Source organism: Pleurodeles waltl, chromosome 8, assembly GCF_031143425.1.
Source record: "Pleurodeles waltl isolate 20211129_DDA chromosome 8, aPleWal1.hap1.20221129, whole genome shotgun sequence".
Taxonomy (NCBI): domain Eukaryota; kingdom Metazoa; phylum Chordata; class Amphibia; order Caudata; family Salamandridae; genus Pleurodeles; species Pleurodeles waltl.
In genome coordinates, this window is record NC_090447.1 from 145,211,707 (window position 1) to 145,229,844 (window position 18,138).

General features: G+C 44.3%; 1 protein-coding gene across 1 annotated transcript in view; it reads right to left on the minus strand.

Moving 5' to 3' along the window:
- Positions 1-18,138, minus strand: part of RAB30 (RAB30, member RAS oncogene family) — a 152,844-nt gene that overhangs the window by 15,324 nt on the left and 119,382 nt on the right. Inside the window, exon 4 of the mRNA XM_069203942.1 lies at positions 2,163-2,346. Coding sequence (XP_069060043.1) covers positions 2,163-2,346 — 184 coding nt within the window. The remainder of the gene's footprint in view (positions 1-2,162; positions 2,347-18,138) is intronic.

The following is an 18,138-nucleotide window of genomic DNA, read 5'->3' on the forward strand; positions in this document are numbered from 1 at the left end:
ATATGGTAGGCTGCCAGAAGTAAGTGACGGTGACAAGAAATAAGTGCTAGTGCTGAGCACCAGCAAACACTGGCACAAATTAAGCACTGGGTTTATGGTTTGACCCCAATTTGTCAAGGGGTTTCCTTGAGTCAAGCGGTTATCTGAGTGAGCATGTTTCTTCTACCTGCAGATGCCCCCACAGCCCAGACAGAGATGCACAGCTGATGCTGTGCGCCTGTTCCTGTGTTTTTCCATCCACCTGTCCCTCCTGTTAATGGTTTGTTGGTGTGTTGAGGCGGTTGATAATGTCTTATATGATTCCTCTCTAGGTTGCAGTGGATTGTTTGATGCTTTAATATGTCATATTTTGGGGCAGTTGAGCTCATGGTTGGCAACAACACTTTTGGCCCCTTGACATCTTACATGGTGTCATACACATGACACCACCTTATCAGACCTCGAAGTGGGAGTGGAGTGCATTAAACATTGTTACTCCCTTAAGGTGGGCAGCTTTGTTGCTGCTGTGGCTCATCCTGGCCTTCCATTTTAATGGGTGCTCCACCTTTCTGGCTTATATGGGTGGTGGAGGGTGTGGTCTGTGCCACGGGGGGGCACGCTATGGCCCATATACCCGGTCCATCTCTCCAAAATGTACAAAGGATACTTCTTGGGGGTTTCTGAGGAGTGTTTTCTTCTAGCATGTGTAAAGCTGGGTTTTGGCATCTGAGCGGGCCCTTTGCCCCCTGTCCTCGGGGTGCTCTAGTCTTTGAGTCGGATCTCACTGGGAGATCAATTTTTTCAGGTCTTCAGATGGGGGTTCAAAGATGCCACGGGCACCCTTGATCAATCTTAACTATGAGTTCACTAGAATTTGATCATCTTGCATGAGAGGGGATGGTGGACATGAATGACACTATATAGATAACTCTGTATTAGGGTGATAAAGATGCTGTCCGGGTTCGTAACACGATTTATGGTTATATATGCTCAAAATATTGTTCAAGGTAGAGTTTTTCTCTTTCTGTCAAAAGAACTTCAGAGTCCTCCGACTATGTTTTTCCACTGGGTGCGAAGGAGCGATATGAAGGTGAAACTGTATATGTTGCTAACCAGAAGGTGCTCTCTGGATCCACTCCATATTGCAATAACCTTATGATGTACGTTAGAGGGTCCTTATGCAACCCCCACCATCCTTTAAACAAACACTGTGTACAAGCCACTATCTTACTCTACACTACAACTTCTAATCTTGCTTCATAATCAGACTATCTATCTGTGTTTTCTAATCCGCTCTTTATGACCTTCTTATACCCCTACATATCGTTTAGAGTGGGTATCAGCACGGGCAATTCACCAAAATGCTAGGGGTAGTGGAAGTGACATCACATGCCCTTTGACCTCCACTTCCACTCACACACACACACACATACAAAAATTCACACTTACATACACTCTGTCTCTCATAAACACCCTCTCATTTACTTACCTCAGCTGCCATGGAAGTGCCTATTCCATCTAATTGTACTCCATTTTTATTACACTAATAATGAATAATGTATTATTATATACTATTAGTGTAATTAAAAAAAATGACAGAAAACAAAGAGTGAAGCCCCAAATGACCTCCATAAGGACGAGCTGACTCTGTGGTCCTGGCACTGAATTTGCCACCTCTTTGGCCTGGGCTCCCAAAGGCAGCGCCAGGGGTCGCAGATGGCAAGCCAGGGGTGGCAGCTGCGACCCCTAAAAATGACGTCCCTGGGTAACCGGTGACCTTTCCTCCCAAATGATCCCACTATGAAGTGCACACAAGCTCACAGTGTGTCCCCCTCCCTCTGTTTGTGTTCTGTGAGTCCTTGTGTTTTTTAGCCCAGTGCTAAGAAGCTGTTTGTACTTGTTCTCCATCAACATACCATTGCACGCTAACAACTCTTACCAAGGGGGTCTCTGAGACAATTCCGGTTACAGTGTTAAACTGCTGAAGAATACCAACAAATTAGTTCCTCCATTTTGAAAAACCTAACATGCCCCATGTACCACAAAAACATTACTCTTGATATGTTCCATTTCTTTTGGTCTTATGCACAAAGCACGGTTTTGGGAGGTTGTACACTGGACCACAAATTCCTCCCCTTCCCCCCTTTCCTGCTTAGACTTGTGCACAAAGCATCAGCACTTACCTACTAACACAGTGACGACCTGGTGGCTGGCATACTGTTCGATTTCCTTCAGCCATTCGGGAAGACATCGAAAGGACTCCTCGCAGCTGATGTCGTAGGTCAGTATCAGCGCATTGGCGCTACGGTAGTAACTCTGCGTGATGGATCGGAACCGCTCTTGCCCCGCCGTGTCCCAAATCTGCAGCTACAGAGGCACAACCGGGTGGTGAAGAAAATGCATTATTATCTGAGACTTATGAGCACATTCCAAGCAAACCACATTCTACAGTACAGGTCATAGCCACAGTTTAAAAAAGTCTAAACTTTTCTTGCCAGATGGGAAAAAGGTTTTCTTTTTTTGTTTTTTAAACTTCGGATGTCTCGTCTGTTAGTCGGTTGATTATCACTTTTGATTAAATTCTGCTGTTTTGAAATAAACCCACTACATTTCTGAACTGTTGCTGCTGGTTTCCTTGGTAGCTTTGACCATTCAAGTAGCTTTGACTGAAAGAAAATGCAGCAACACTCAGGAGGAACTCGCTCTTCACTAATACAGAGATTACTGCAAAAGTATTTACAGGCAAAGATATATTGTAACTCGACTGCTAATTTTGCAAGAAAAGCTGCAAAATGGAAAGTATAAATTATAATAAAGAAGCAAAAAAGCGAAAACCAAAAGGAATTATGAAGAAAAAAAATATGTTCTTGCATGAAGGTGAGATTTGCATTTGTATTTTGGTGAATTATAAAGCACTAACGTTCACCTTAAAGCATTGGGACTCTTATCAATTATATTTCGTAACACAGAACATTAACGTGCCATTGTAGGTTAAATTCTCGTTTTCATGACATTCCTTAACTTCAACAAGTCAGTTCGCATCTACAGATAAAGGGTCGACTTATTCTACAAAATGGCAGCATCGACAGTGAAGGTCACGCCAGCCATTTTAATATATCTGACTTGCTGAACGTTTAGCAGTACCCTTTACAGATACCTTGAGAGAGGTGTGTGTTTCTGGAAGCGATTATCTTTTGTGCACCAAACACCGCGCACCATCCGTTGATGGACTGGAAGGCAGAGGTGTGCTAAGTACTGTGGGGACAAATTAGCATACGTAATGACGTCACAAGCAGCAAAGTCACAGAAAGTGCCACCACAGCCCTAAAATACTCTGCGTGTATAAGGTCACACAGAAAGGTGAAACCAATTTATCACAGGTTTAATTTTCATATCGCAAATGTATGACTTCCATGTGTCAATGTTCACCTGAGCGTAGAGATTGCTAAAACAGACAAAACAGCGTGGCACTTAGTAAATGCATTTTTAAAGTGGTTTTATACAGTAAATGACATGCGCTCAGAGTATTTTCAAGCTGGGCTTTGACGGCGCAGCTATGAAACATACTTCACAACATACAGGCCATTGTTAGCTCAGTCGGGGTCCCGGTCGAGAAATTGCAGTGAAATAGGGAGCGTGCAGAAATCACAAGGGCCCAGCAATGCAGTTGCAACATCCTGTCCTGTAAGCTGGAAGTGACATTTTGGAATGGGTGCTGTTGCAGCAGCTGCCTTAGTCTAATTCTCCATATAGAGTTTAAGGCAAAGCACTTACCAATTTAGGGTTGATACAATGTAGTAGTGCAGTTTTAATATTAATTCGCGTCTATAGGGACAGGCCATTGTAGTTCAGTAGTATTAAATATGCAATTCTGTACGTTGCTGACACAGCCACACGAGGAAGGGACAAATATTAATGCCTTCAAAAGTTCATAGTGTCATGTGTGATTCCTGGGGTCTTGCTTAGCGGGATTGAGGGGTTCCTGCTTCTTACAGAGTGCCACTAGATGCCATAGGGGCTGTATTTCACCAGCCTGTTACAGGACGCCAGGGCAATCCCATACGTCAGAAACATCGATCCCATAAACTGGTAAATGAGCATGAAGCTTTATGTACATTTTCCATTCCTCACCTTCAAAAATCAGAAACTGAACTTTTGGACACACACCCTTCTGGCAAAGGACTGCAACAAGTCAGGAAACATAGGACCGCACGGCTGTACTGTGCATCACACCAACTTGACACCACAAGCCCTTTCAGCGGTCTCCACAAAATCCAGATCTTTGTTGGAACAAACTACCCAGGTAGTTGACAACACTTCCAAACAAAAGAGTGGCTAGTGCTCAGTATACAAATACTGATGGCGTAACATTAGTAACTGAAATTAAAATAGTTTAAAAGACAATAGTTGGTAAAGTTAAGGGACGGAGTTTGGCCAACGCCCATCTGAGTGACCGCATCAACAGAGCACTCCTGCCCTAAGGACTACCTTTCAGTCAGTGTGTTAAACACTGGGATGCTGAGGAGCCTTGGGTGGGGTGGGGCTTGGCAGAACTTATTATCCAGAAACGCTAGGTACAGCGAGCTTCGTACTTACAGAACAGGAGCTCACAAGGCGCAAGATTTGGTAATGTGTGCTCTGTGTTGTGTTATATTTGCTATAATAACCGTGTCAACTAGAGTGGTTATCTCTGGGAGGAGCAGAGCGCCCACTGCACATCTCACATTGCTGAATGGCCAGCACTTTTATGGTGTTGTTTAATTACTTAACAACAAAGAGCTTAAACAGTGGTCCTCAAACTTTTTAATACCGCGCCCCCCCCAGTTGAAAAATAAACATCTTTGCCCCCCTTCAGAATTTTTCACAATTATTTTATAAATATGGCAATGTTTAAATATGTCTAGACCTACTTAAACATTGCAGTTAAGTACTATTACCTTTTTTTTTTTTTCCAAAATAAAATGCAATAACATGCTTCTGAATAAAACAAAGGCCTGTTATCTGTATAATGCTTCTTTTGGCCAGTGTCTGACACACCCCTTGGGATCACTTGGGGGGGCGCTCCCCAGTTTGAAGACTTCTGGCTTAAAAGAATGCTAGCAGGCTCTGGCACCCCTCCAGTTGGGGAAGCTGGGAGGAATCCAGGAGAGCAGATCTGGAGATGGTGCTTTGTATCTATCTAATGGAACAGAATGAACTGCTTAATGCACTTCCGTACTGCAGCTGTACCCCGTGGCTGAGTGCATCAAGAGATGCAATGGGTTGGGCTACAGCTGCGAGCCGGGCCTTTCCCCGACACGGGCAGCTCCTTATTCAACACCTGGAAGGTGTCAATCCTATTTAACCTCAAGCTGCATCATCGCAAGCGAAGTAAGCTGTTTTTGACCTTGATTGACGTCGGGCGTTTTTTGTTTTCAAGGTTTGGAAACGGTTAATGTCTAGATTTCTCTTCCCAGATAAAGGGGAGACATTTGACCTTTTCGCGAGACAGGCATTTCTTGGCTGAAAGAGGCCTTGAGGATTTTCAGGTTGATGTCAGCTAAAGAAGCATCCCTGGGCTTTGTTTTATGCCACGCACGTCTTCTCAGGAGGAGACACTGGGTTATGAGATCACCACGTCAAAAGAGGAGGACACAGTTAAAGGAGTAATAGAGAATGTAATTGGATGACGCATGAACAGTAAAAACTGAAATATGCACTGTTTACAGCGAGCTCAACGTAATATAGAAGGTGGCTAAGCAAGCTGAAGAGTTTGTTGCCCAGTTAGAAGTATGAGCCTTTGCAAAGCCAGACCAGCCTTTCATCCTTTTCCAATTGGTAAATTAAGTGTTTTTACATTTCATACAGTACTCTTATATAGAAGTCGTTTAACAATAAAACTGTGGCACGGAGCACTCTATACAATATTATGATCAGTTTCTTGTGTTGGGCGTCCTCGCCCAAACACGTATTATTTTCTGGGTCTCTTAACTTAATTAGGTGAGCGTCCTGGACCAGCACTGAGAGAGAAGACGATTTAGATTTTGTGTTGGACTTCCACCTATCGATAACACATCCCGGAGTGCTTCTGTCACAATATCATTGAATCTGGACAACGGAAATATATATATACATTTTTTAACCAGAACTCATCAAATATCTGATTGAACCGATCTAAAATGTAGCAGTCCATGTGGCTAGGCAAAGTGACTCCCACTTTTACTCCCGTTCTACAGCTACACTAGTCCACAGTTGTAAGTCAAGAAATTAAGAAATCTGTGTTTATTCCACAAAGCACAGCCAGACATTGACCCTCCTTCAAAATGGAAGCTGTGGGTTCAGACAACATACACGTAGCAACTTCACAATAATATCTCTTTTCGTTTACGTTACAAGTTAGTGTTGTCATGGTATGTATGTGGAATAATTGTTGTTTTACAAATGTTGTCACTTTTTTTAACCACTGCTTGTTCCCACTATAAACGCCTTAAAAATATTATTGGTGTTTTATATAACCGTTGAATTGACATCAGGGTATTTTGCAACTGTTCTGGCTGAAAGCGTAACATATAGTGTAAGAGACTGTTTACCATAACATCAATTGTATTTGCTGTTTTAGCTAACAGAAAACGTGGTCCTTTTTAGTGGAGGAGTGTATTTATGTAGATTAATAGACCAATTGCTAACAATATACTGAGGATAGGCTTTGGTTCCACCCCTTTCCACCACAGTCTTTCTTTGACACGTCTTCTTCAGCTAGTGGCCTGAGACTTTGTCAATCAAGACTTGGCTCAGTGGAGTATTCATCTCTCAGCTAATGCTATTAGTTGTTGGAGGGTATCTTTCTGCCCCCACTCCACAGCCTGCAGTGAAGTGCCTAGGGGACTACTGTACAACTATAGTGTAATAATTAGTTCCTTATAAGTTCATTTTCATCTTGTAAGTTTATTTTCTTCAATAAAAGACAAAGAATCACAACACCTTCAGCATAGCCACAATCCAACCTCCCTTCTCTCCGTACTCCACAACCGTCTCTCCCATTCCATCCTTGACCTCAACATTACCTCATCACATTCCATATTCCAAGGGAAACATGTCCCAAGGAATAATGGAAGATGAGACCATTACACACCTCCCCCCTTTTAATATAACAACATTTTTGAACTTTGTTTTACGTAACTAAACAATCCTACGCAATAACATTTAACGTTATAAGCATATTAACAATTAACTTTACAAATGCGTCCCATACTCCACGTAGAGCCATTTTCTAAGATCACAAAAAAATTTCTAACATCCTGCACAAGTTGCGGAGGAGAATATTTGCTTTCTCCTTTCACAATAATCCCACTCTTTCTCACTGCCACCCAATCTCCCTTCTGTATATGACAATGTTTAGTACACATTCTTTTGTTATATTGTAAGGCACTTTTCTCCTGGAATTTCTCGACCCTAGATTTTATAGATTCCCTGTCAACCATCACTTTTTGATTGCCTTTTAACCATATTGGACATTCCAATACTCCAGGCTCCCTACCCTTCAATGATACAAAAGGTGACACTCCTGTTGTAGAATGGGGAGTGGTGCGATACGTCCACATCATTTTATTTAATTCTCTTTTCCAAGGAAGTTGGTTGGCCAAGGATAATTGGATGTTATCCATGATCAATCGATTTATTCTTTCCACTAAACCATTGGCTTGTGGATGGAAAAGAGCTACTTTCTCATGCCCGATTCCAACTCTTCGTAAGTAGTCAACCATTTCAGATGATGTAAACTGTACACCATTATCAGACACTATGGACTTAGGAATTCCCTCTTCCAAGAACACCTCTTCAAAGAACTCAATAACCTCCTTAGTTCTCACATGATCCACCAGTTTGGTGATAAACCACTTGAAGTGGTAATCAATTAGTACAAGTATGTACCTATACTTCACACCTAACTTAAACACTGGTCCAATAAAATCTACTGCCAATTTCTACCAAGGTCCACTTGGAAACTTTACAGGTGCTAGGGGAGCCTGTCTTAGAACCTTGGTCTTATCACTATTGGCACATGCAAAACAATCCTTTACCACTTCCTCAACTTGTCTGTCCATCTCTGGCCACCAAAACGATTGTCTTACCTTTCTCTTCATCATTCCCCTTCCAAGATGTCCCTGATGCGTGATTTCTATAATGTGTTTCCTTATGCCAGCAGGAGGAACAAGCTGATTCCTCCTCTGTAACCTCCCATTAACTATACTTAACTGATCTTTGACTTTAAGATATTCAACCAAGTCACCACAATTGTTCACACCATCATCCCTCCATCCATTTACTACCTTTTCCTTCACAATCTTTAGCACAGGATCAGTTGTCACAGCATCTTCCCATTCCTGAGCCGTTATAGCCAACTCACCCAAAACGGTTCCTATAATATCTTCCATTCCATCCTCTACAAGCTCCCCATCATTCTCGGGTACTCTGGAAAGATAATCTGCAACAACATTCTTACTCCCTTTCACAAATTCCACCACAAAATTATAACTCAACACAGATAATAACCATTTAGAAATTTGCGGCGTAACGCTACCTTCAAGTCCACGTCCTCCCTTAAAAATATACGTTAATGGTTTGTGATCTGTCCTCAATTTAAAGGGTAAGCCCCATAAGTAAAATTTGAAATGGTTAATTCCCCAACAACATGCCAGGGCCTCCCTTTCAATTACAGAATATGAGATCTCAGCACCTTGTAACCTTCTAGATGCAAAACCAATTATACGTTCGTCACCCTCTTTAACCTGTGACAATACAGCTCCAATACCCACATTACTAGCATCAGTGGTTAAAAAAGTTTTGGCATTTACATCGAATATACCCAGAGTGGGAACCTTCAATATACAATCTTTCAATTTTTGGAAGGAATTTTTACAACTCTCATCCCATTTGTATGTTACACCTTTTTTCATGAACATTCTTAGTGGTTCAACAATCTCAGTAAAGTTCTTCACAAATTTTGAACAATATTCAGCGAGTACCAGGAATGACCTCAGCTCATCTCTTGAACTGGGTTCTGGTGCATGTTCAATTGACGATACTATGCTCTTTTTGGGCCCGATACCATCCTTACTTATGGTGTGTCCCAAATACGTCACCTCCTGTTTCCGAATTTGGCATTTTTCTTTCTTGATTGTTAATCCATTCTCTTTTAACCTGTGCATCACTTCCAGAAACAAAAGATCATGATGGGATTCACTCTCACCCACAATCAGTATGTCATCCTGAAAACATAATATTTGAGTCATGTTACCAAAGATTCGCTCCATCATCCTTTGAAATACCGCGGAAGCAGAGGCAAGCCCAAATGGCATCCTCTTATACCGAAAGGCCCCGAACGGAGCCACAAAGGATGTTAAATGTCGCGAATCTGCATGTAGGTTTATCTGGTGGTACGCAGAAGACATATCTAAAACACTGAATACACTCCCTTTTGCTCTTACTGACAACATTTCAGCAATGTTAGGCAATGGTTGCCGGTCGACCCATATGCATCTGTTGAGATCCCCTAAGGTCTATACATAAGCAGATTTTCCTGCCCTCCTTCGGTGCTACCACCACCGGAGCTAACCACTCAGAAGATTCTATGGGTTCGATGATATCTTCCCTCAACAGTTTTTCCAATTCTTGCTTCAAAGGTTCCCTCATTAAATTCAGAATATTTCTCACTTTATGCACCACAGGTGTAACATTCTTCTTCAATATGATTTTATGAGAAAATCCTTTTAGAAAACCTAATTTTCCGGAAAAAACCTCTGGAAACTTATCAATCAAGCTATGTTGCAATGACTCCGATACCACTTCAATGTCCACATCCTTGGTAAGTAATACCGGTTCCTTTGCGGTGGGATTTAAAATTATGCCAAGGTCTTTTTGATGACGCCAACCCAGCAGATTTGTTCCATAGTCCGTGATATATACTTTTCCCCTAACGGTCCTTCCTTTAAAAGAGATTGACATCCAGCGCATTCCGACAATATCTATTCTCTTTCCCGCATAACCCACAGCTTTTATGTCAGGAACTGATAGGTTTTTATCCGCTGATTCCATCCATTTGGAATCATACACTTCTTTAGATATGAGAGTAAACAAACTTCCGGAATCCACAAGAAGCTTGACCCATACATTGTCCAACAATATTTTAGCATGAGGCTTTTCTAGTGCATCTGTACTCTCCTTTCTTACCACTTGAACAGATGTTCCATTACATTCGCCAGGCAACACTTTTTCATTTACAGTCAAAATGATGTCTTCCAACGTCTCACACAAATCTTGAACTTCCTGTATGGTTTTGCTTCCTGCATTGCTCTTTAACCTACAAACTTTAGCAAAATGTCCCCTCTTACCACATGTACGACAAATAGCATTCCTAGCCGCACATGTTCTACTTGACGCTATGTGCCCAGGTGCATCACAACAGTAGCACTTTATTACTCTCCATTCCTGTGCTTTACGTTTCTCCTCAGTATTTGCTTTTATTGTTTCAGAATTCTTAGTTGGCTTGTTCCACTCCACTTTAACACGTGGATCATCTTTCTTTCTGATCTCTGTTATGATTCCTGGTTCTGTCTCTTTAGGAACCTCCTCCATTTCTTTTAACCACACAGCCGCATGTTCCATCCCTTTAGCAATTCGTATAGCTTCCTCCAAATTCGGGTCTTTTACTAGTAATTTCTCCCTTATCCTTTTATCAAATGCACCTCACTATCTGGTCCCGTATCAGAGAATCTAATAATTGATGAAACTCACAAGACAATGCTAGACCTCTCAAACTTGCTACATACGATGCAATATCTTCATCCTTTTGTTGTACCCTTGAAAAGAATTTATGGCGTTGCAATACAAGATTAGTTTTTGACATGAATTGTTCATTGAGCATTTGTACAGACATGTCAAAGATATTAGTAGGTTGTCCATCTCCCATTCCCAGAGATACCTCTGGTAAATTTTCGTATATTCTTCTGCCCTCAATGCCAAGATGATGTAACAAGATAGCTTGTCGCCTTGGGGGAGCATATTGGTCACTACCTATGGCTAACATATAAGTATTACAAATCTTCTTCCACTGCTTCCAGGGAATAGGCGGGTCTCCAGGAGTTGCCAGAAACGGTGGTGGTGCAGATACCCTTGGTCTCCCATTTCTCTACTAGTATGTATAAATATATATATATATTTTAAACTTAAATTTAATTTATAATGTAGTATATATTACTGTAATTACTTATTTACACTTCTTTATGTTTACTTCTTTTCCTTTTCTTTTGTTTCACCACAGCTTAAAATTTTAACCTTCTTTATTATTCCTTATCGTCCAGTCCTTTGTTTGTTTCTTATATTGCAAAATACAGTCCTTCTTCAGTGTCTACAATCTGCTTTGCACCCGGTTTTTAGAAGGATCGCTTTAATTGCGTTCGCATTGGGAGCTTCGGAAGGTTTCTTTACAAGGTATTCTTTAAAAATGATTTGTTTATTTGTTCATAACACGCGCTAGTTTAACGCGCTGAATTCACTCGACTTGAGCGTAGACACGCGATGCCTCACTGACAGAGAACCTAGCAGGCAGCGCACGACAGGTGCATGCAATGAAATACTGTTGATGAGTTTAAAACGCTCAGGTTTTCACGCGCTTTAAAACGTTCAGGTTTTCACGCGCCGTAAATACTCCTTAACATTTTCAAATAATAGTTTCTTAAAAGTCATAAATCATTACTATTAGTTGAAGTTCAGTTTGTTACCGATTGTTACAGAACTGTTACCTTTGGTTTTCCGTCTACTAAATAAATCCAGGAGTGAAGGTGTCCTCCCTGACCTGTCTCCTGCACACTGCAGTCCCTCGTCGCCAATGTAATAATTAGTTCCTTATAAGTTCATTTTCATCTTGTAAGTTTATTTTCTTCAATAAAAGACAAAGAATCACAACACCTTCAGCATAGCCACAATCCAACCTCCCTTCTCTCCGTACTCCACAACCGTCTCTCCCATTCCATCCTTGACCTCAACATTACCTCATCACATTCCATATTCCAAGGGAAACATGTCCCAAGGAATAATGGAAGATGAGACCATTACATATAGTCCTCCCTGTTCCCACCTGCTGGCTCCCTTCCATGAATCTTGCACTAATGTGCTAACACTGCATGCCAGGTTATAATGACTTGTGAGGCTTGCAAATTACCCGGAGGTATCCTGGCACTTAAGGAGAGGAGTTGGTCCGATTGGAAAAGCCAGACTGTCAAGTTTTTGCAAAATTCTCAGATGGAGCTGGCCTGGTCAGTGAACTGCTCTGCCACTGCGTAGCTCCACCAGTAAGTGAAGCCCATCTGTCTTTGAACTCTGACCCCAATCAGTAGTTCAAGGCCCTCCTCCACCCACAGGCTCTGCCTGCACTTCATTCTTGGTGTCTAGTAGGAGAGCTCAGCTCTTCTGGTAGGCTGCCCCCTGCCTCTTTCCCTTTTTTCCGTTCTCTCCCTCGTTTTTTCTTTTATTGTGCCATTTTTTGTGCCTTTTGCTTTCTGCGCTTCCTCTTTTTCCTCGTTTTCCCCATCACTCCTCTCATTCTCGCTTCTCTCTCTCTCCTTCATTCATTCTCCCCCGCTGCTGCTGGCCTCACCCCCTTTTTCCCGCCTCCCAGCTGTCCTCTCCTCCCCCACCTACTTAATGGCAGCCACGCCGAAGGCGCGCCTAAGGCAATCCCATCTGGCCAGTTTGCGACAGAACCGTGACCCGCACCAAGATCCCTGGACCTCTCGCCCAACACCGCTAATCGCAGGCAGCACTCATCACACTCAACCCAGGACACGACAACTGTAAGCAGGCATCACCAAGTGACACCAAGGGACCCTTCACCTGTCGCCACTGCAAATTCACCAGACTCTGCCACTCAAGCCCACCCCCTGAGGACCCACAAAGCAGAACATAACCTCAGATGTATACTGATCAACACACACTCCATCCACAGGCACACCATTGAACTCTGGAACCTCATCGACACAACATCCCCGGACGTAACCTGGCTTAACCCCTCCTCGGCTCCAAACATCGTCATCTCCATCCCTGATGGCTATAAGATCCTCTGCAAAGACCGCATGAACCGCCCCGGGGGAGGCATCGCCATTGTCCACAGAGTGTCCCTGTGCTTCTCAACCAGCACCAACGACACCACAACCAACATGGAACTCCTCTACTTCCAGATTGGAACCAACCCTAATGCCACTCTGCTGGTTACCCTCATCTACAGGCCGCTTGGGCGCCGCTTCCCATTCTGCGACACCATCGCCGACCTCGCCACCACCCACACGGTTGCTTCCAAGGACTACATCCTTCTCAGGGACCTCAACTTCCATCTGGAGAACCCCAATGACAACAACTCCACAACGCTGCTCGAAAACCTCGCCAACCTTGGACTCAAGCAATTCATCACCTCGCCAACCCACTCCGCCGGACACACACTCGACCCCATCTTGACCGCCAGCAACCACATCTCCATCAGCCACATCACAGAACTCCAATGGACCGACCACCACTGTATCCACTTTACCTTCAGCAAATCCCCTGACCGATACACCACACTCACCTACCCCTGCAAGAGCTGGAACAATATCACCAAGGACCAGCTATTCACCAGCCTCAATAACTCATCTCCCCAGACGACCTCGACACAAACACAGCTGCCCGAGACCTCAGCAACTGGATCTTAGACTGCGCCAACACCTTAGCCCCCATCAACAAACCCTCCAACAGACGCACAACAATGAAAGCCAATTAGTTCACCACCACCCTCAAGGAGTCCAAACAAAGCTGCAGATACCTCGAAAGAAAATGGTGCATCGACAAGACCCCCACCAACCACAAAGCTTTCAAAAAAGCCATAACAGACACCACCAAGAGAAACGCCTTCCAGGAGCGCATCAACAACGCACACAACAGCAAAGAGCTCTTCGCGATCATCAGCGAACTGACCAACCCCAGAGCGAACTCCACGGACATCCCCCCCTCACAAGAACTCAGCAACAACCTCTCCACCTACTTCCACCACAAAATAGCAGACATCTACAACAGCTTCCCGACTCAGGACCATCCCATGCCCACCACTGTCATATCCACCACTGAAGCTCCTCCAAACTCCCACCACCTACTGTGCTGGGCCAACATCCCGACAAAGAAACCCTCAATATCATGAACTCCATCCACTCCAGCTCTCCCTCCGACCCCTGCTGCCACCACATCTTCAAAAAAAAAAGCAGCACCATTGCACCCAAACTCCGGCACATCATCAACCGCTCCTTCGAAACGCCACCTTCCCAGAAATCTGCAAACACGCTGAAATCAAGCCCTTACTGAAGAAACCCACCGCAGACCCAGACGACCTCAAGAACTTCCGGCCCATCTCTCTGCTCCCCTTCCCAGCTAAAGTCGTCAAAAAAGCGGTAAACAGACACCTCACCAAACACATCGAACTCAACAACATCCTGGATCCTTCACAATCAGGCTTCTGGAGCAACCACAGCACCCAGACCGCCCTCCTCGCCACAACAGATGACATTTGCATCCTCCTACACAGGGGTGAGACCGCGGCTCTTATCCTCCTCGACCTGTCCGCCGCCTTTGACACCATCTCCCACTGCACTCTACAGACTTGTCTCCATGATGCCAGCATCTGCGACAAGGCACTAGAATGGATCACCTCCTTCCTCTCCGAGAGGACCCAAAAGGTACGACCCCCCCCCCCCTCCCCTCCTTCCACTAAGAGGCCACCAAGATCATCTGCGGCATCCCGCAAGGCTCCTCTCCAAGCCCCACTCTCTTTAACCTTTACATGGCCCCCCTAGCTACCATCGCCAGACACCACACATTCAACATCGTCTCATACGCCGAAGACACACAGCTAATCTTCTCCCTCACCAATGACCTGCACACAGCCAAAGCCACAACAGAATGAAGGCAGTCGCTGCCTGGATGAAGGAGAGCTGCCTCAAGCTAAATAGAGAAAAAACTGAAGTCTTCGTCATCGGCAACAACCCCTCAGCCTGGGACATCTCCTGGTGGCCCACTGCCATCGGAATCACTCCGGCCCCCATAGATCACACCCGCAACCTTGGCTTCATCCTGGACTCAGCACTCTCGATGAACCGTCGAGTCAGCGCAGTCTCCTCTGCATGCTTCAACACCATGCGCATGCTCCGGAAGATCTTCAAATGGATCCCAACCAAATCCAATAGAACAGTCACCCAGGACCTCGTCAGCAGCCGCCTGGACCACGGCAACGCACTCTATGCCAAAACCACCACCAAGGTATGGAAAAGACTGCAACGCATCCAGAACACCTCTGACGTCTCATTAAGAACGCCCCCAGACACAGCCACACCTCCACCCTACTGAGGGACCTGCACTGGCTCCCAATAGACAAGAGAATTACATTCAAACTTCTCACGCACGCCTACAAAGCCCTTCACAACGCCGGACCAGAATACCTCAACCACAGACTCTACTTCTACATGCCCATCGGACAGCTCCGCTCCACCAACCTCGCCGCCATCACCCACGCCAGGAAAGTCACTTCTGCAGGAAGATCTTTCTCTCACCACACCGCCAAGACCTGGAATTCCCTTCCCATCCACCTCAGAAGATCTCCCACTCTATCGCAATTCAGAAAAGACCTAAAAACCTGGCTCTTCGTCTGATCCCCTCTGTTCATCGACTACTCACTTACTGCCCCCCACCCCCAGCACCTTGAGATCCTAGCGGGTGACTAGCCACACTTTATAAGTATATTGATTGATTGACTGAGCTGGCGGCTCTAATATATAACAGATCGTCGTTCCAGGCCATGAATAAGCTGAAGAGCGTAGGGCTGAGCGAGGAGCCTTGAGGGATGCTGCATATCAAGTTGTTTGCAGAGGAAGGGCAAGGCTAACAGTATGGTTGTGTCCAGTCAGGAAGAAGCTGAACCAATATAGGCGGGTCTACGTATTCTAGTAGTGTGGATGAGAATGGAGTGAGAGATGATATCAAAAGAGGCCAAGAAACACGCATGACACTGTGTCCACCTTATACATGATTAGACAAAATCCATTGGTAGCAGCAATGAGGGTGGTCTTGGTCCCAAGGTTTGATCTGAAACCTGACCGGGTGTGGTCCAGGAAGTGGTTTGCATTGAGGAGGGTTGGTTCAGCCATACATTTGTTGATGAGTTTTTTCAAATCTTTAGGCAGGTAGGGTATGAGAGAAATGGGTCTGGAGTTTGCCAGTCTCTTCGGGGCCCTGAGGGTTTTTTCAGTAGGAGTAAGATGGTGGCATGTTTTCAGGAGTCAGGGAAGGTGACTGTGGTGAGTGAGTCATTGAGGATTGACGTTAGGGTGCTGCAGATAGGGTTGAGCCCTTTGTTGAAGATGACGGGGCACACGGATCTGACGGGGCTCCTAATGGAACACATGGTAATGGAGATTTCAATGATGGTGATGGAAGGTCACATGTTAGGGTGGTTTTTGGAGTGTACTTCTCATCAGATTGGAGGGTGGAAAGAGTGGAGCAGTCCAATTAGGGTGTCAAGTTGCTGTAAATGGTGTTGATTCTGCTGCTGAAGTATTGGGAGAGCTGGATTCAGAGTGCCTGTAATGGAGTGATGGGTACTGAGTGGAGCTGGTGGGGGAGGATGTAAATTCCCTGACTATGGCAAAGGCATCTTTACATTTGTTGGATTTCTTTTCAATCTCTTTAGTGATTACAGTGCCCTTCAAAGTCTTGAGTAATCGGTTATAAATTTGGAGGGATGATTTGTATGTGTACCTGTCGTTGTTATCATGAAGAGTGTCCAACTGCATTACAGCTTGTGGTGCTTGGAAAGTCGGAGATCTTCCGTGTGTCAGCTTGTCTGTAGGATGGTCTGAGCAGTGGGGGTGGTTTTGAGCAGGGCCAGTGTGTCTACTGAGAAGGGGATCCAGGTGTTAAAGTCAGAGATGGAACGGGTAAAGTTGCAGTATGGTGACAGACATTGAAATACATGTTCTGTGGTCCACATTTCCTTAAGGATCTTGTCCAAATTGCACCTAAAGGACTTGTTGAGAATTATTTTGTGTTGGCTGGATAGGTGTACTTTGTTGCGATTTGTCTGATACTTTCAATCAATGGAGTCTGGATCTGGGCTCAAACTTGAACATTACAGTGGGCTGGAGTCCTGGCTGCTATGTTTCCAGTTACAAATTGGCAAATTCCTTCACTGACAAAAGATACCATCTAAACAACAAGTGTCACATCGGAGTATAGTTAATGGGGAGGTTTCAGGATTCAAAAAGCTTTGGTTACTAGTTCTAGTGGCTACCACTGAGCAAAGAACAGGTGGCCAGGGAAGAACAGTTCAGTGTCAGAGTCCACTTACGGAGTCATTCGATCTCTTACTCTTCTAACGGGGCAATATGTAGTAGTACATCAGCACCCATTGTGATGTCAATGGGACAAGGGGGCGATATTACCAAACTTTAGGGCTGCTATCTTAATAACGGTCTGATTTTTCCCTATGGTAAAGGACCTAGAAGAAGAGGGGGAGGAGGTGAGGTGATAAAGTGTCAAGTGTGCTCAGAATAACTTCTAGTGTATACCTTGTGGTATATGAATGATGCTATGGTGCCTTCTGTCCTCCTATATTGGTTATCTTTCATTGCTAGGTGTTGATGGCGACAATGCTCCGGTGCTTCAATTCTCTTCAATGCATATCAGGGAAGGTAAACGATTCTTACATAGCAAGTAATCAGTTAATAATATTAAATAAATTAAAACTGCACCAGTCAACCCCGTCGACTTAAGTTTCCATAAAAAAACTTCATTATGTTCTTTAAAAAAAGCCTACATCACAAACAGCCAAATACTTAAAATACCCCTCCCAAAAAAAGTGATTGTGCTAACCTTTGACATCTACCAAGACCCTACCAAACCCGAGCCCAATCCTGAGACCACGGCCTCCATTTCCTACTATACTGGGCCTGGCAATTAACTCTTGCATGATACCAGGATTCTCTTAAACTAACCTTTCGCATCTTCCCTTCCCACACCTCAACCTTTGGGGCAGCATTGCTTTGCAATAAAAAAAAGTTATCAAGGAACATGCTACTATCATTGCTATAAAGTGCTCAGTGCTTTGATACT